Raw genomic sequence first — 14,679 nt, 5'->3', positions numbered from 1 at the left:
GAGACAAGCAACACAAAACAAAAGGAACACACAGGTAATGTGTACGGTATCTTTTGTGATAATTACTAGGGAAAAGGAGAAAGAGCAGAAGAAAGGGGATGGGAATACAAGAGTGACTGTAATTTTAAATCAAGTGAGAAGTGTAGGCAAGACTGAGAAGGTGACACATGAGCAAAGCCTGAGGGAGGAGAGGGAACCACGTGACATCTGAATACAAGGTGTTCCAGGCAGAGGGGATGGCACAGGGAGATCAGTGTGGCTGAAGCAGAGAGAGCAAGACGAGAAAGAGATGAGGTGGGGGAGCTGACAGGGCTGACTGGGGGTGGTGAGGCAAGCAGGGCTGAGATCAGACGTGTGCCTAACAGGACCACTGCAGCCCCTGAGCTCAGACAGACTGCAGAGCAACTGGGGCAAAAGTGGGACTGGGTAGGAGGACGGTGACTATCCAGACCAAAGGCAACGGTCACGCTCAAGGGGCTGCACCTGGAGCCACCACCGGCCTTCCCAATGGTTTGCACGTGGTGTGTGAGAGAAAATCGGAGACGCCTTCCAGGCTGCGGGAAGGATGGAGGGCCCTCAGCAGAGACAAGGAAGGCTGAAGGAGCGGAAGGGCAGTTAATGTTTGGACACGCTGAGTTCGAGATGTCTGTGAGACATCTAAGGGGAGACAGACGCTGAGCTGGCGGTATGAACCAGAGAGCAGGAAGGAGGTCTGAGCTGGCGATATCAACATCCTGTCAGAAAGCAGAAGGAATACACCGACAGCAACGCTCTGGGCCCTGCAGCCCTCGGGGCCCTCTGACCTGACTGACGTCACGGAGAGGCTCACAGCAGCACCCTTGTTCTCCATCCACACACACAAGCACCTGCCATTTTCCCATCCCTCCCAAACACCCTGCCCCTGTCCACTATCCTCCCATCTTCCTCAGCAGAAACATCAAGTTCGCCTCAGAGACGAGTATCATGGCAGGTTAAGAGTACATGTTTTAAGTGAGAAAGCCACAACTTACAGTGTAGGTGTCATGCACTAGCTCATCTGTACAAAGGGCACAATAGGACCTCCTTCCCAGACTGTGAGAATCACCTGACGTGGCAGCAGTGTCCAGAATGTGTACATGTCCTCCAAATAACAGTTCCTGTCGTTCAAGACTAAACCTGGGAGATGTGGGAAGGTGGAGAAAGCACTACCTGATAAAAAGTCCAGGAAAATGGCCCATTTCAGCACAAACTGATTTCAGACTGTTAACAAGGAGGATTGGAAAGAAGACTTGGGTGTTTTGAGAGAAGTGAGAAAAACGACTGGCAAATCTAAGGATAAAAGATGTGGCAGGGGGCTGGTCTGGTGGCGCAGTGGTTAAGTTCGCATGTTCTGCTTCTCAGCGGCCCAGGGTTCGCAGGTTCAGATCCTGGGTGTGGACACGGCACCGCTTGGCAAGCCATGCCGCGGTAGGCGTCCCACATATAAAGTAGAGGGAGATGGGCATGGATATTAGCTCAGGGCTAGTCTTCCTCAGCAAAAAAGAGGAGGATTGGCAGTAGTTAGCTCAGGGCTAATCTTCCTCAAAAAGAAAGAAAGAAAGACGTGGCCGAAGAATTGGGGAGACACCACTGGCTGCATGTGGGTAATTGTGGGAATTGGGTGACAGGCATATCCCCCACACTACTCTCTCTATTTTTGTATATGTTTGACATTTTCCTTAATAAAAAAGGTTAAAAAGAAATAAATGATAATAAACGGAGTAGAGGAAAGGGGGTTACTTTCTGTCTGAGGATCAGAGGAGGCGGCGGAGAGTATGGAGAATTCCAAGAATGAACGTGGGTCCCATCCCCACCAGAGACCACAGTGATGCTGGCTGTCTCTTACCTCACCAGGGAAGGTCAACAGTCTCTAAACAAACTCCCAGGCTGGCGGCCCACACTCCCCACCGTCCTACAATAGGCTCCTTCACTTGCCAACTTCATATAAAGTTGGGAGCAACTGCGGGATCAAGAGAAGGCTTACAAAGCGTGGCTGGTTTCTCCCTGATCTTCAGTCCTACTGCTATTCTTTCAACCATTTGGCACACAGCCACTGAGTCCCTACTATGCGTCGGGTATACGGTGCTGGGGACACAAGATGAGCAAAACAGACACGTTACCTGCCTGCACAGGGAGGTCATAGAAGGGAGCATAAGATAAGGCACGCGCATGCAAAATTGCAGACTGAGGCCCAGTGGGCATTTATTCCTTCAATTTGCATCTACTGTTATTTCTCTGCGCCAGATACCTGCATGGGGGGACACTAACTCCTGGGCTGTGAGGAGTAAACGGGAATGTTTGCCAAGGCCCTGAATGCTCAACCCTGAAACCAAGAGAAGGGTCCCCCCAGACCCTGGGAGTGAAGCCCCGCCCACCGCGCTGCGGGCCCGCCCCTCAACGGCATGACCACGCCCACTCTGTTGCAGCCTGTACCCCCCCCCGCCCCGCCCCTGGACGTATGGCCCCGCCCTCCTCACCGCGGGCCCCAACCCAACCTGACCCCGCCCCCGCCTCATGCCACCGCCCACTGCGCTCGCCCCGCCTCGTGACGTCACGGTCCCGCCCCGCGAAGCCCCGCCCCGCACACCGCCCCCCCCGCCGCCCCTACCCCAGCAGCCCTGCTCCTCACCAGCTCGAACCGGTTGTTAACTCGGACGCCCTCCTTCCCTGCGCCCCGGGGGCGCTGGCCACCGGGCTCCCGCTTTGGCCCTTCTTCTTCCACATCATCGTCATCACGGAGGGCAAACTGCAGGGCGCCCGGCCCGAGGGGCTCCTGGCCGCGCTGTTCCCCCCGCAGCCTCCGGAGGGCCCGGCGCGACATAGGGCCCAACGGCCGCTGACGTCTGGAGACAGGAGAAGGAAGAGCAGCAAAGAGACGGCCGGCGCGCCTGCGCACTTACGGCGCGCTGGCGCGAGTCTGGCGTGTCGCGTCTGCGCGCTGTGGCTTTCCGGAACTTCCTGTCACCAGTCGCGTCAGAGAAGGTGAGGGCTCGTCGGGGCGAGTTCTCGCGCGAGTTGGGCGCCTCCTCGCGGAGGGTGTCTCCCGGTCTTCGGGAGGCGTGCTGGCGACTGAGGATGAGCTGGGACGCGGCGCGGCCTGCGCAGGCTCCGAGCCACCCACAGCGGGCCCAGACCTTGTTCTCCGAGTGCGCGCCGTGGGGCGGGAGGGACACGCAGGTGGGGCCGCGTGAGGAGGGGTGCGCGCAGGTGGGTGCGCTGCTGCGAGGCGTCCCGGGTGGCAGCGCGCAGGTGACAACTGAGACCTGGGGGGGCCTCAAGGGACCCTGGACTGCTTTCAGCCTGCCCCAGCGGCTGCAGGCAGGACGGGTCCTTCCTTATTAGAAGTGAGCGCATCCAAACCGAGGAGCTCCCCAGAACCGCGGATTTCTGGACGACCGCCTGCCCAGGATAGACTGGAACTGAATCTTAAAGGACCGTCCTGGGAGTTTGCTTTTTATTGTCATTAACACGCCCCAGGTGATTCTCCCGTACATCTAGTATGGGAATCCGTGGTGTAAGGCGGAGGCTCGCCACCGTGACTTACTGTGCGTCCTAACCTCCTAGGGAGAGTTTTGCAAAAAAGATGAAGGACCGACCCATAGAAATTCCGAGGTGGGGTCCGACATTGATATTTCTTAAAAGCTCTCCAGGGGATTAAAATGTGCAGGCAGGGTTGAGACCCCTTCACTGCAGAGGTCCAAATGCAAGAGCAAGATGTTGTGGCGTGAAGGTCCCTCCCACGGTGACAGAGAGAGGAGGGGGCAACCTCGGGTGTGGGGATGGCTCTCACTGTGGAGCCAGGCCAGGCACTGCTGGGAGGTACTATAGGTGTTCCCCCTTTTACAGGTAAATAAACTAGAACTCGGAAAGTAACTGGCCCAGGTAGGATATGGATTTGCATTCTGGTCTGTGGTTGCAGAGTTCAGATGAGGAAGGCCACTGGCAAGGACTGAGAAGAGGAGGCAGGGACAGGGTGGGTCATGGCCTCTGGGATCCCTCTCCTCTGACCCCTGAGCTCCACCCCAGCCCTCCCCCTCATAAGTCTGAGTGTTCCTCACTTAGGTTGGGAGTTGAGGGGAGAGAGAGAGAGAGGGAGGGAGCGTGTGTGTACATGTGTGCGTGGCTGGTCTGTCAGCCTGTACTGGTCACTAGGATCTTGAAGCACTTCACACTGAATGGCACATACCGGCTGTCTCAAGGCCCCCACATGTCCCGCTCCCCCCACCCCCCTGGAGAGTTCCCTAGAACAGCCCCTTCCACAATCCAGCTACTAAAGGGTTATGCTCAGCACAGCACAGGCGGGACCTCCAGGACACCCCACTCCTGTCCATTCTGATTGTTGAGGGGCAGGCTTGTTGTTAAATAGATGTTGTGTCACCCCTGGTCAAGTGGTGTGACCAATTTATGCAGGCTCCTTGCCTTGCCTGTGAAGGGAAACTTGGGGAGTCTCAGCCTGGAGCTGCTTTCTACTCTATGCTCCACAAGACAGCGGCCACGTGACACCGTGAGGGATGCGGCCTCAGGCCCAGCCTGAGTGGTGACCTCCCTGAACAGGCAGCTTTGAACATGCGTCTCCCCACACCACCTCAGGCCTAGTCCTCAGCAAGGAAGGGTTGGTTGTAAACAGTTCTGGAGTGAGTGACTTCCATGAGTCAAGAGCTAAATCAGGTGGGGTGGAGGCAGGCTTGGCTCAGTGGGCTGACCCTACAGCTTTCTGTACCTGGGGTCAGTGGGCGGTGAGGCCAGCAGTGAGAAGATGGAAGAGGCAGTAACGCTCCCTCTTGACTTCACCTTCAAGCTCGTGGGGACCCCTCTCAGCTCAGCCCAGCTGTCTCAGGATGGGCTTTCGTTTCCAAGTCCTCCTGTGTGGATTAGAACCCCAGCTTCCCCGCATTGGGAGTGTGAGCCTGCACATTTCCCCACCTGTGGAATTAGGAGACTGATGACAACGGTGCTCACCTCACAGGAGCGTCTGCCTGTGAAGGGGGCTGCAGGGGTGCTCGCCTTCTCACTGCTGGCTCTGCAACCGGGGCACTTCCTTACCCTCTCTATGCCTGTTATCTTGTTTTAAATAGGAATACTACTACTGCCTGCTCAGGGCAAGTGCTAGGAGCTGGCGTGTTTCTACTGGCTGGCCTAAGCATGTGTAACTGCATGTCCTGGACCCCAGCTGATGACAGCATCCTCTCCCACAGGCCTGCCTGTGACAGGCCCTGTCCCTGTGTGGCAGGCTTTAGAGCCTGGCGTCCAATAGGCCTGGGTGGAGGTCCAGGAGAGCTGTGTATCTTTGGCTAAATTCCCTTGCCTCTTTGACCCTCAGTTTCCTCATCTGTAAGGTGGAATGACAACAGAAGCCACCTCCCAGGCGCATGTGGACAGGCAGAGCACAGAGGTGCTCCTCTAACCATTCTCCTGAAGAGCAGGGTGCAGCTGCCCCCACCCTGGGAACCCTGAGGGAATCATGTGCTCAGAGGGCAGGAATAGAGACCTGGGGATGAGGCCAAAGGGCCCCCAGGCAGCAGGCTGAGCTGCTGTCCCACATGCAGCCCTGCTGGCCGTAGGACCAAGACGACCAGATTATGAAGTTTGGCATTGAGGACGGGAGTCACCTGAGCACCCTTGTCTCGTGATGGGCATCCTGACTATGCACCAGAGGGCAGGTGGCCCCTCAGAGCCCGGCTTCCACCCTTGGAGAATGTGCCCACTGCTGCGCTGACAGTCCTCAGTCCACACCGCAAACAGGAGATGAGACCACCTTTATTAGGCCAAGAGTGGCTGTGTGTACAAATTTACAGAGCGCCTCCCTGTACCAGGACACAAGCACTGCCAAGGCCCTCAGGCCAGCACCATCCTGGACCTCCGGGTGTGTGAGGAGGGCAACGCCAACCGTGTGGCAGATGGCTGGGGCATGGATGCCCGGCAGGGGTCAGGGAGTGAGCTGTGCCTCAGACCTTCCAAATGGAAGGGTAGGATGCCTGGGCCGCCTGCCAGGAGAATCTCAGCCCACTCCGAGGCTTCCCAGGGCCTCCGAAGCCCACGTCCCTGCTAAGAGAGGGCAGACGCAGGCAGGTGCTCCGGTCCACCTGGGGACCCAAGCGCCCTGGTCCAGCCTGGATGTCCACACAAGGAGGGGAAGCTGCTGTGTTCTCATCCCCGGGCTGGAGGAAAGAACAACATGGGGCAGGGGGCTCCCCCAGAGCCCCACCACCTGAAATCCTCTGCCCTACCTTCAAAGTGCCCTCCTTCCTGTCTGCGTGAGAAATCCAGCCCATTCCCTGCCCCACCCAAGGAATCCCAGGAGGAAGCCCTCCCCCAGGGAGGGTCCTGGAGTGAGCCTGACCCCAAGTGAACTCTGGGGTCAGAAACACGTATATAAATATATAGGCTGTGTTTATATATATTATATAAATGTATCTATTATGTATATATGTACATGCACAATCCAGGGGGCAGGCTGGCCTCAGGATGGCAGTTTCTCAGCCTGGTCCAGGACTAGCCTGGCTCCTCCCTGGAGGCCTGGCCTCTTGAAGAGCCTCCAGCCAGGTGCCTGGGGTGGCCAAGGGCCATCACTTAAAGTCAAGAGTCCAGGTGCTAGGGATATAGAGGGACTGGGTCTGGCGGGCACGGCGCGGCGTGGTGTTGAGAGCATCCACGCTCTTGCGGCTGGAGCGCACCACGTCTGCCACAAAGCTGGTACAGTCGCTGCAGACGTCCTTCAGGATGCAGCCGTGGGTATAGATGTGTGGGAACTCCTCCTCCACACTCCGCCACTGAGGCCCCTGCAGCGATCTGGGGTGGGAGAGGGCTGTCAGGGATGTCCCCCCATCAGGCAAACACATTTTGGGAATGAATGTGCCATGCAAAGTTCATCCTGGCAAAAGCTGACCACCTGGCTCAGTTTCCATCTCACAGTACTCAACCCCGGGAGCCCCCCAAGATATCTGTGTCTCAGATCTCTGTTTCCTTCAGGGGTCCCAGCAACCCCCCACCACCTCCCAGCTCCAAGTTACTGTCAGTGCCTGACCACCAGGGCGACAGCAGCAGAGGGCAAAGGAACGCACTGGAAGACGTCTCTCCTCGATGGTGGTGTGGTTTTGGCAGCTGACAGCCTCTGAGGACTCTCAAAGCCCAGCGTGTAAACGGGGATGTGTGCAAACTTCTTAGAAGGCATCTTCATCTACAACACACAGAGGGACAAAGCTGTCCCACAGAGACAGCCCAGGCACACTCGCCACCCCTGTGACTGGCCACCTGCCCTGGTCCTGCGTGGCAGCAGGGGTGAGCCTTGTCAGTGCCATCAAGTCAATCCCGACTCCTAGCGCCCCTGTGGACAGCAGAGCAGAGCCCTGCCTGGTCTTTGTGGTGCCAGCCTTTCCTCTTTTAGCTCTCTATCAGACAATGCTCCGCAGCTATTCATGGGGTTTCCATGGCCAATTTTTCCAGAACTGGGCAGCTAGGTCCTTCTTCCTAAGAGGTGAGCCTAGAGACCACCATTTGACCCCACATGCTGCCTGGTGCCTGAAGCCACGTACCTCCTGGCATGCTACACGCCCCGCTGCGTCTGCTCACCTGCAGAGGCACTTCTCAGAGCATGACTGCCTTTTCGTGCCACACAGATCGAGCATCATGCCCTGTGTGCAATATACACTTAACACTGATGAGATGGGAGTTTTTCCACAGCCAAGTGGCAGGGTTTGAAAATAGTGGTGGCAAAAATCCCTCTTAAGCGGATTCTTGTTTCTGGGCTGAGGCGTAATGAGGTGACATGCTTCTAACTGTAACAGTTCTTTCACCTCTGTGCACGCCTGCATGTACCCACACCCCAGCTGCTAAAGAACCCCTCCAAAAACACTCAAGGAAGGTGCAGTGTCAGAAGGTAGGTCTTTTAGAGGGAAGTGAAGGGTTCCTTGGCACTGGCCTACTAACATGGAATGTTAAAAAAAAAAAAGGCCACCTATAACGGTCTTCAAAAACTGCAGTCTTGGAAAGTGTAGGATGGATTCTGCCCAGAGGAGGGAGACAGAGGAGGTGACTGTGAGGGTGGGATCATCTGACAGGAGACAGCAGGGCCTCTGTCCCCGCACCATCCCTCCTTCCCCAGACAAGTCAAGTCAGGCTGCAGGACACCTCAGACCCCTGGGGCCTCGCTCAGACTTCATGTGGTCCTCACCTTTATGCTACAGGAAGCGCAGACCGCTCTGGAAGGGAGAGAAGAGGGAGAGCAGCATCAGCTTGAGGAGACGAGGAAAGAGCTGGTGCCCAGCCTCCATGTCCCACCAGCACACAGGCCAGCTGACCTCAGCCTCTGCCTCACCCCGGGTACTTCAGTGTTCTTTCATTTCACTCCCAAATCTTGCTTTTCTTTTTGCTTAGCTCTACACGCAAAATACTTCTGCCTCTCACGGCTCCTTCTTCAGAATATCTGGTCCGCACTGTGCCTCACACGCCTTGCCAGAGAAGCAGCGTCTGGGGCAGAGGGGCCTCAGCTGAGATGCTCAGGTTGAAGCAGAGAGTCACATTTTTTTTAATTCCCCATACATGATTTCAAAAGGAAATACCTTCTTTGTTTTAAAAAGTGAAACATTAGAGAGAACTGTAATTTAGACAGAGGACTCCTCCCCTGTAAGGCACATCCTCAGAGATGACCCCTGCCAGCAGTGCAGTTTCCGTTCTCCACGTCTGAGCATACGTTAACAAAAATATACATTTGAAATAAAAATAAATGAAATGGGGTATTATGCAGACTATTCTATAAAGATACATCAGGGACGACTCTACATTAGTACAAATCGTCCAAATTCACTTTTTAGAACAAGGGACCTTGTTCTCTTGCGTGGATGCCCCATCAACAAACCTCTGGGTTAATTTAATTTTATTTTGTTGTGGTCAGGGAACACACTTTGTATAACTTGAATCCTTTGACATTTTTGAGACTTGTTTTATGACCCAGGATATAGTCTATGTTGGTAAGTGTTCTCCGTGCACTTGAGAAGAAGGCACATTCTGCTGTTGTCGGGGAGCGTGTTCTGTAAATGTCAGTTAGATCAAGTTGGTTGATAGTGTTGTTCAAACCTTCTATATCCGTAGTGTTTTTCTGTCTACAAGTTTTATCAGTTGTTGAGAGGAGGGTACTGAAATCTCCAATTATAATCGTGGATTTATCCGTTTTTCCTTGCAGTTCTATCAGGTTTTTTGCTCCACGTATTTTGAATCTCTGTTGTTAGGTGTAGAAAATGTTCAGGATTATTATTTCCTCCCTTTCTCATTATGAAATGAACTCCTTTATCTCTGGTAATATTCTTTGCTCTGCAGTCTACTTAGTATGATATTAATATATCAACTCTAGCTTTCTTGAGACTAGTCTTGGCATGGTACATCTTTCTCCATTCTTCTGCTTCTAACCAATTCCTATCTTTTTATTTAAAGTGCATATCTTGTAGGCAGCAGAGAGCTTTGCTTTCTTTTAATCAATCTGGGAAACTCTGCCTTTTAACTGGGTTGTTTAGGCCATTTAGAGTTAATGCAACTACTGATATGGTTGGGCGTAAGTCTATCATCTTGCTATTTGTTTTGTCCTAAATTTTCTTTGTTCCCTTTTCCTTTTTCTGCCTCCTGTGTTAATCAAGTGTTTTTTATGATTCCATTTTATCTTCTTTTTGACTTAGAAGCTATTGCTCTGTTTTGTTATTTTACTGGTTGCTTTCGGGCTTATAGTATATGTCTTTAATTTAACACAGTGTATCTTCAAATATGTTACCACTTCATGTAGAGTATAAGAAACTTACAATAGCATACTTCCAATTTACCTGGCCCCCCCCCCTTAATGCTACTGTTACAATACTTTTTATTTATAGATATGTTATAAACCCCACAATACATTGTTACTAATGTGTTTTGTTTTTTGTTTTTTTTTTGCATGCCTGGTAATCTTTGATTGGATGCCAGACATTGAATTTTACCTTGTTGGGTGGTGGATATTGGTTTACCTTTTAAAGAGTTATAAGAAAATAATCTTATATATTTGTCTTAGTAGTTGCTACTTCTAGTGTCCTTCATACCTTTGAGTAGATTCAGATTTCCATCTAGTATCATTTTCCTTCTATGTGAAGGACCTCATGTAACATTTGTTTCTATGGCTTTGCTGGCGAAGAATTCTTTTGGCTTTTGTATTTCTGGAAATGTCTTTACTTTGGCCTTTGTTTTTGAAAGATATTCTTGCTGGGTATAGAATTCTAGATTGACAGTTTTTTTCTTCTTTAAAGCTGTTGCTTGCATTGTTTCAACGAGAAATCTGCAGTCATCTTTGTCTTTCCTCTGTACATAACATGTCTTTATTTGCTGGCTGATTTTAATAATTTCTTTTTATCACTGCTTTTAATCAATTTGATTACTATGCGCATTGGTTTGATTTTATTCATGTTTCTTGTGCTTGGGGTTCATTGAGTTTCTTGTGGGTTTATATTTTTTATCAAATTTGGAAAAACTTTTTAGTCATTATCCCTTCAGATACTTTTTCTGTCCCCCACTTCCCTTTGGGAACTTTAATTACACCTCTATAAGGGTTTTTAATGTCATCCCACAGCTCATTGATGCCTTTTTCATTTTTCTAATTCTTTTTTCTCTCAATGTTTTCATTTTGGACAGTTTCTATTGCTCTCTTCAAGGTCACTAGTCTTTTCTTCTGCACATTCTTCTGAATGTCTAATCTGCCATTAATCTCATCCAGTGCAATTTTCATCCCAACCATTCTAGTTTTCATGTCTAGAGGTTTGATTTGTGTCTTCTTTATATCTTCCATGTCTCTAACTTTTTGAACATATGAAATGCAGTTCAAAACTATTAATGTCCTTATCTGCAAATTCTAACATCTGCACCCATTCTGGGTGATTTTGATTGATTTTTCTCCTCATGGGTCATGTTTTCCTGGTTGTTGACATGCCTGATAATCTTTGGTTGGATGCCAGGTGTCTCATCTTGCTGGGTGCCGGACAGTTTTCCTTCCTCTTCTTGAGCTTTGATCTGGGAAGCAGTTAAGGTACTTGGGAAGAGTTTGCTCCTTTCGGGTCTTGCTTTTGTGTTTGGTTAGGTCTGGAGCAATGCTCAGTCTAGGAGTGCTTATTCCCACTAGTGAGACAAGACTTTCTGTGTATTCCACTCAGTGGCCCACACGTTGCATTTCCACCATGGCTGGTGGCAACAGACACCATTCCTAATATTGTTCCTTTAAGCCTTTAGCACGGGGTCAGTAAACATTTTCTGTAAAGGGTCAGATAGTAAACATTCAGATGTGACTAAATGAACTATGAATGTCTTTAACTGTGTTCCAATAAAACTTTATTTACAAAACAGGCAGTGAGCCAGATTTGGCTCATGGACTGGCATTCACCACTCCCTGCTTCAGACGATTCTTCCCTAGCCTTCAGTAACTTTCTTGCATCTATGTGCTGATCAGTACTCTGCTGAATACTTGAGGGGGACCTTCTGCCGGTCTGAGGCCTGCTCTGTGGACAGCTCTCTCCCTCTGGAAATCTGCACTGAGAACTCGAGCTGCTGTGGTCTCCCTGGGTTCGCAGCTTTACCTCCTCCTGCTCAAGGAGCTGAGCAGGCTCTGACTCATGACCTAGAAACTCCAGGCAGTTGGGGCAGTCACAGAACTCACCCTGTCTGCTTCCTGTTTGTTGCCTGATATCAAGTGTCTTGAAAACCATTGTTTCATGTTCCTTGGTTTATTTGTTTATTTATTTGCTTGTTTCAGGTAGAAGGTGCCTGTTCTAGTGCCTGTTACCCCACCTTGGCTGAAAGTGGGAGACCCTTAGCTATTAAACTTTAAATTAAAAGCTAATTCTTTTCCTTTGTTGCACTAGCCATGGTGCATGATGGAACATCCCCACAATCAAGGACAGTTCTGTTACACAGTGCTGGCCTAGAGGCTCTTTCCTCCTCCCTCCCATGCTAATTCACAGCCAAGGCGCTTACAGAAGGCTCACCTCTTGCAAAAAAGACAGGTGGGTGGCCAGGAGAACAGTGAGAACTTGGTACGGCAGCAGCAGCAAATCTGTAAGGAAAGGCCTGGTTAGAGCCCAGTTCTGTCCCAGCTCACTGGGTCCAGCCCCATCCTCACCTGTACCACACCCAGGGCTCTTGTCCACAGGCTGGGCTGCCTCACCTTCCCCTTCTTCAGGCTGCTGAAGAGCTCCTTGTTCTGCAGGAACTTCTCCATCTCGGCCTTCACCAGCACACGGCGCACATCCATCACCTCCTCCACAGTCAGGGCAAGGCTCTCCACAGGGTGGCTGAACTCCTGTGGCAGGTCATTCATGCCCTCAGGGCTGAGGCCTCTCAGGAGGCCTTCACAAGTTCCTCTCCCCGCTGAGGACTTGGCATCTTCCTGACCTCAGTGTTCCCAAGCCCAGAGACTTCTTAAAATGCCCTATTCTTCAGTTCATCCATACCTGGGAGCCAGACATGCTCCCCATACCTTCTCTGATGGTGCCCTGGTGCTACAGGCAAGGTTTCCTGTGACGTGGCCTTGCCCACCATCCAGTCTGCCCCCAGCCCCTCAGTGACCCTTTCCTTAGGCTCCCCTTCAGACCATCCCCACCTTGGTTCACAGTGCCCCAGACCTGAAACATCTGCTTCCCACCGTGTTCCCCACTGTAGCCAACCAAACCGAGCTGGGCTCCCCAGGCCCACTTCCCCACTCCGGGGATCCTGCACAGAGCTGCCTCCTGCACACGGCCTCGTGTGGCGCTCACATCCCATGGGGCTCTGTGTCTGCCTGTCCACAGGCAGCAGGTGTCTTACTCATCACCACTGCCTGGCCTTTGGGCCGCCGTGGTGAGCACACCCTGTTCTGCCCCAGGGCTTAGCAGAGTCCCGACTCCTCAGCCTCTCAAAGTCTCTCTTCTATAAAGGGGGTTGTCCTTCGACTCTGCTGACATCACATGTAAAGCCACTGGCACAATGCCTGGCACCTAGCATTAAAAATGCCAGCTCCCGAGATCCCGAGGCGTCGGGGGCCCTGGTCTGTGAGGGTGCCACAGAGACAGAGGCTGCACAGTGTCTTTAGTTTCGGGTTTTCAGTGGTTATCCTCTTTAGGGCTGCTGAACACCTGCTGGTGGGCGGCATTCGGGGAGGGTCAAGACCCCCCTGTGCTCTTCTCCATTCTGGCCTGGAGTGTCAGGTCCTGTGGCCTCTGATTTCTGTATCCAGCAGCCTGACAGTGCTGTTTATGTTTGAACGATCCCACTCTCAACCTTACAGACATTACATTAACTGCACTGGTGGCCAGCAGGTCTCATGCTGGGTGCAGAGACCAGCAGGCGGCTCGTCAGACTGAGCTATGAGTATGTGCTCAGGGCGGAGACAAGGTCACTGAGGTCATCCCACGTTTGACAGCAAGATCTCTCAGAAAGCACACTCAAGATTGCTGAAAAAACACTGATGGGCCTTGCCATTAAAATATGTCCCACAGTTCCCTGACACCCCTTCCTCCAGAAGGGAGCCTTTCCATTCCCCTGAGGGGGCCTCAGTTACTCGCTTGTAAGGAACAGATTAAAATGAAAATGACAATGCATCCCTTCTGAGACTTACTCATAAAGATACTGGTTTCTGCCCTGCTCTTTCTCAGACCACGTGCTCTGGGGGATGCCAGCCGCCATGTCGGAGGACACTCGAGCAGCCTGTGGGAGATCTACGTGGGGAGGAACTGAGGCCTCCTGCCCACAGCTGGGTGAGGCGCCACCTTGGAAGTGGCTCCTCCAGCCCCAGTCCAGCTCTCAGCTGAGACACAGCCTCTGCTGACACCCCAGCTGCAGCCCGTTGAGAGGCCTCGAGCCAGCACCACCCCGCTGAGCCACTTCTGGACTCCCCTAACCCTCAGAAATGGTGTGAGATAATGAATGTTTATTGTTTTAAGCTACTAAGTTTGAGAGTAACTTTTCATGCAGCAATAGAGAAGACAGAACTCAAAGCAGAAGCCTGCCCTTCAGGGAGGAACCGAATGGTGTCACTGCCTTACATTTATGTGGCACTTCTATCTTTCAAAGCATTTTAATGTCTGTCCTCATTTGAGCCTCTTGATGAGACTTCAACGAAGCAGTGAGGACGCACACACCAGGAATGCCCTCCACACACCCCAGAGCCACCACGGCCTCAGGCTCTTCCACTCCTTTGATGAAATCAGACACCCAGGCTCACATCCAAAATGGGGGCCTCAAAACATCAGCAAGTGCCAGCTCTTCACAGTGATGAGTCAGACAAAATTTATAGCTAGGAAACCAAGGTACGGAGAGGGTGAGAGCACTGTGGCAGAGCGGGGCCGGAGTCAAGGTCTCAGCCCAGTGAAACGCTCTCCTGTCGCATCATGCTGCCTTCAAGACGTCCAGCTTTCTCATCGGTCCTAACCCCACAGAGATGGGACTAAGAACTGTCCCCTTAGCCAGGTCCTTCTCTGGCCAGAGGCTGCAGTGCCCAGAAGCCCAGAAGGTGGCAGCAGAGACCAAGCTCTCCAGACACAGGCTCAAGCACAGACCCAGCCACAGCCCCGGAGGGAGCCACCACAGTTCCAGAACACATGCTGGGGCCTGGTCCTGGGGAGGCAGAAGATGAGCGCCCAGGAGGCCCCCACCCAGATGCCCTACATGGCAGCGCCTCCTCAC

The 14,679-nt window shown here is 52.2% G+C and overlaps 2 protein-coding genes and 1 long non-coding RNA gene across 15 annotated transcripts in view; 1 reads left to right on the top strand and 2 right to left on the bottom strand.

Moving 5' to 3' along the window:
- The window catches only part of TCF25 (TCF25 ribosome quality control complex subunit), a 30,018-nt gene extending 27,179 nt beyond the window's left edge, over positions 1-2,839 (bottom strand). For both annotated transcript variants that reach the window (XM_044761470.2, XM_044761469.2), the window contains exon 1: positions 2,648-2,839. In XM_044761470.2, the coding sequence (XP_044617405.1) occupies positions 2,648-2,839 (192 nt within the window). The remainder of the gene's footprint in view (positions 1-2,647) is intronic.
- Positions 2,840-2,860: 21 nt separating this feature from the next.
- On the top strand, positions 2,861-13,940 carry LOC139042393 (uncharacterized). 2 transcript variants are annotated; one of them, XR_011499107.1, is made up of 3 exons: positions 2,863-3,000; positions 8,202-8,337; positions 13,650-13,940. It is a non-coding gene; the product is annotated as an uncharacterized lncRNA (long non-coding RNA). The 2 variants fall into 2 exon arrangements; XR_011499108.1 differs by lacking the exon at positions 8,202-8,337 and having other exon boundaries at positions 2,861-3,000.
- Positions 5,758-14,679, bottom strand: part of SPIRE2 (spire type actin nucleation factor 2) — a 31,940-nt gene continuing 23,018 nt past the window's right edge. For 2 of the 11 annotated variants that reach the window (XM_070500701.1, XM_070500705.1), the window contains exons 11-15: positions 12,185-12,319; positions 12,006-12,073; positions 8,189-8,216; positions 7,043-7,195; positions 5,758-6,807 (exon numbers count right to left, since the gene is read on the bottom strand). In XM_070500701.1, the coding sequence (XP_070356802.1) occupies positions 6,610-6,807; positions 7,043-7,195; positions 8,189-8,216; positions 12,006-12,073; positions 12,185-12,319 (582 nt within the window). In that variant the 3' untranslated portion in view covers positions 5,758-6,609. Of the gene's footprint in view, positions 6,808-7,042; positions 7,196-8,188; positions 8,485-10,443; positions 11,275-11,333; positions 11,639-12,005; positions 12,074-12,184; positions 12,320-13,612; positions 13,713-14,679 lie in introns of those variants that run through there. The other 9 variants (XR_011499103.1, XR_011499105.1, XR_011499104.1 and 6 more) reach the window with 9 other exon arrangements.

Source organism: Equus asinus, chromosome 28, assembly GCF_041296235.1.
Source record: "Equus asinus isolate D_3611 breed Donkey chromosome 28, EquAss-T2T_v2, whole genome shotgun sequence".
In the NCBI taxonomy this organism is placed as follows: Eukaryota; Metazoa; Chordata; class Mammalia; order Perissodactyla; family Equidae; genus Equus; species Equus asinus.
The sequence above is the reverse complement of the archived record's forward strand: the minus strand, read 5'-3'. Positions and strand labels throughout refer to the sequence as shown.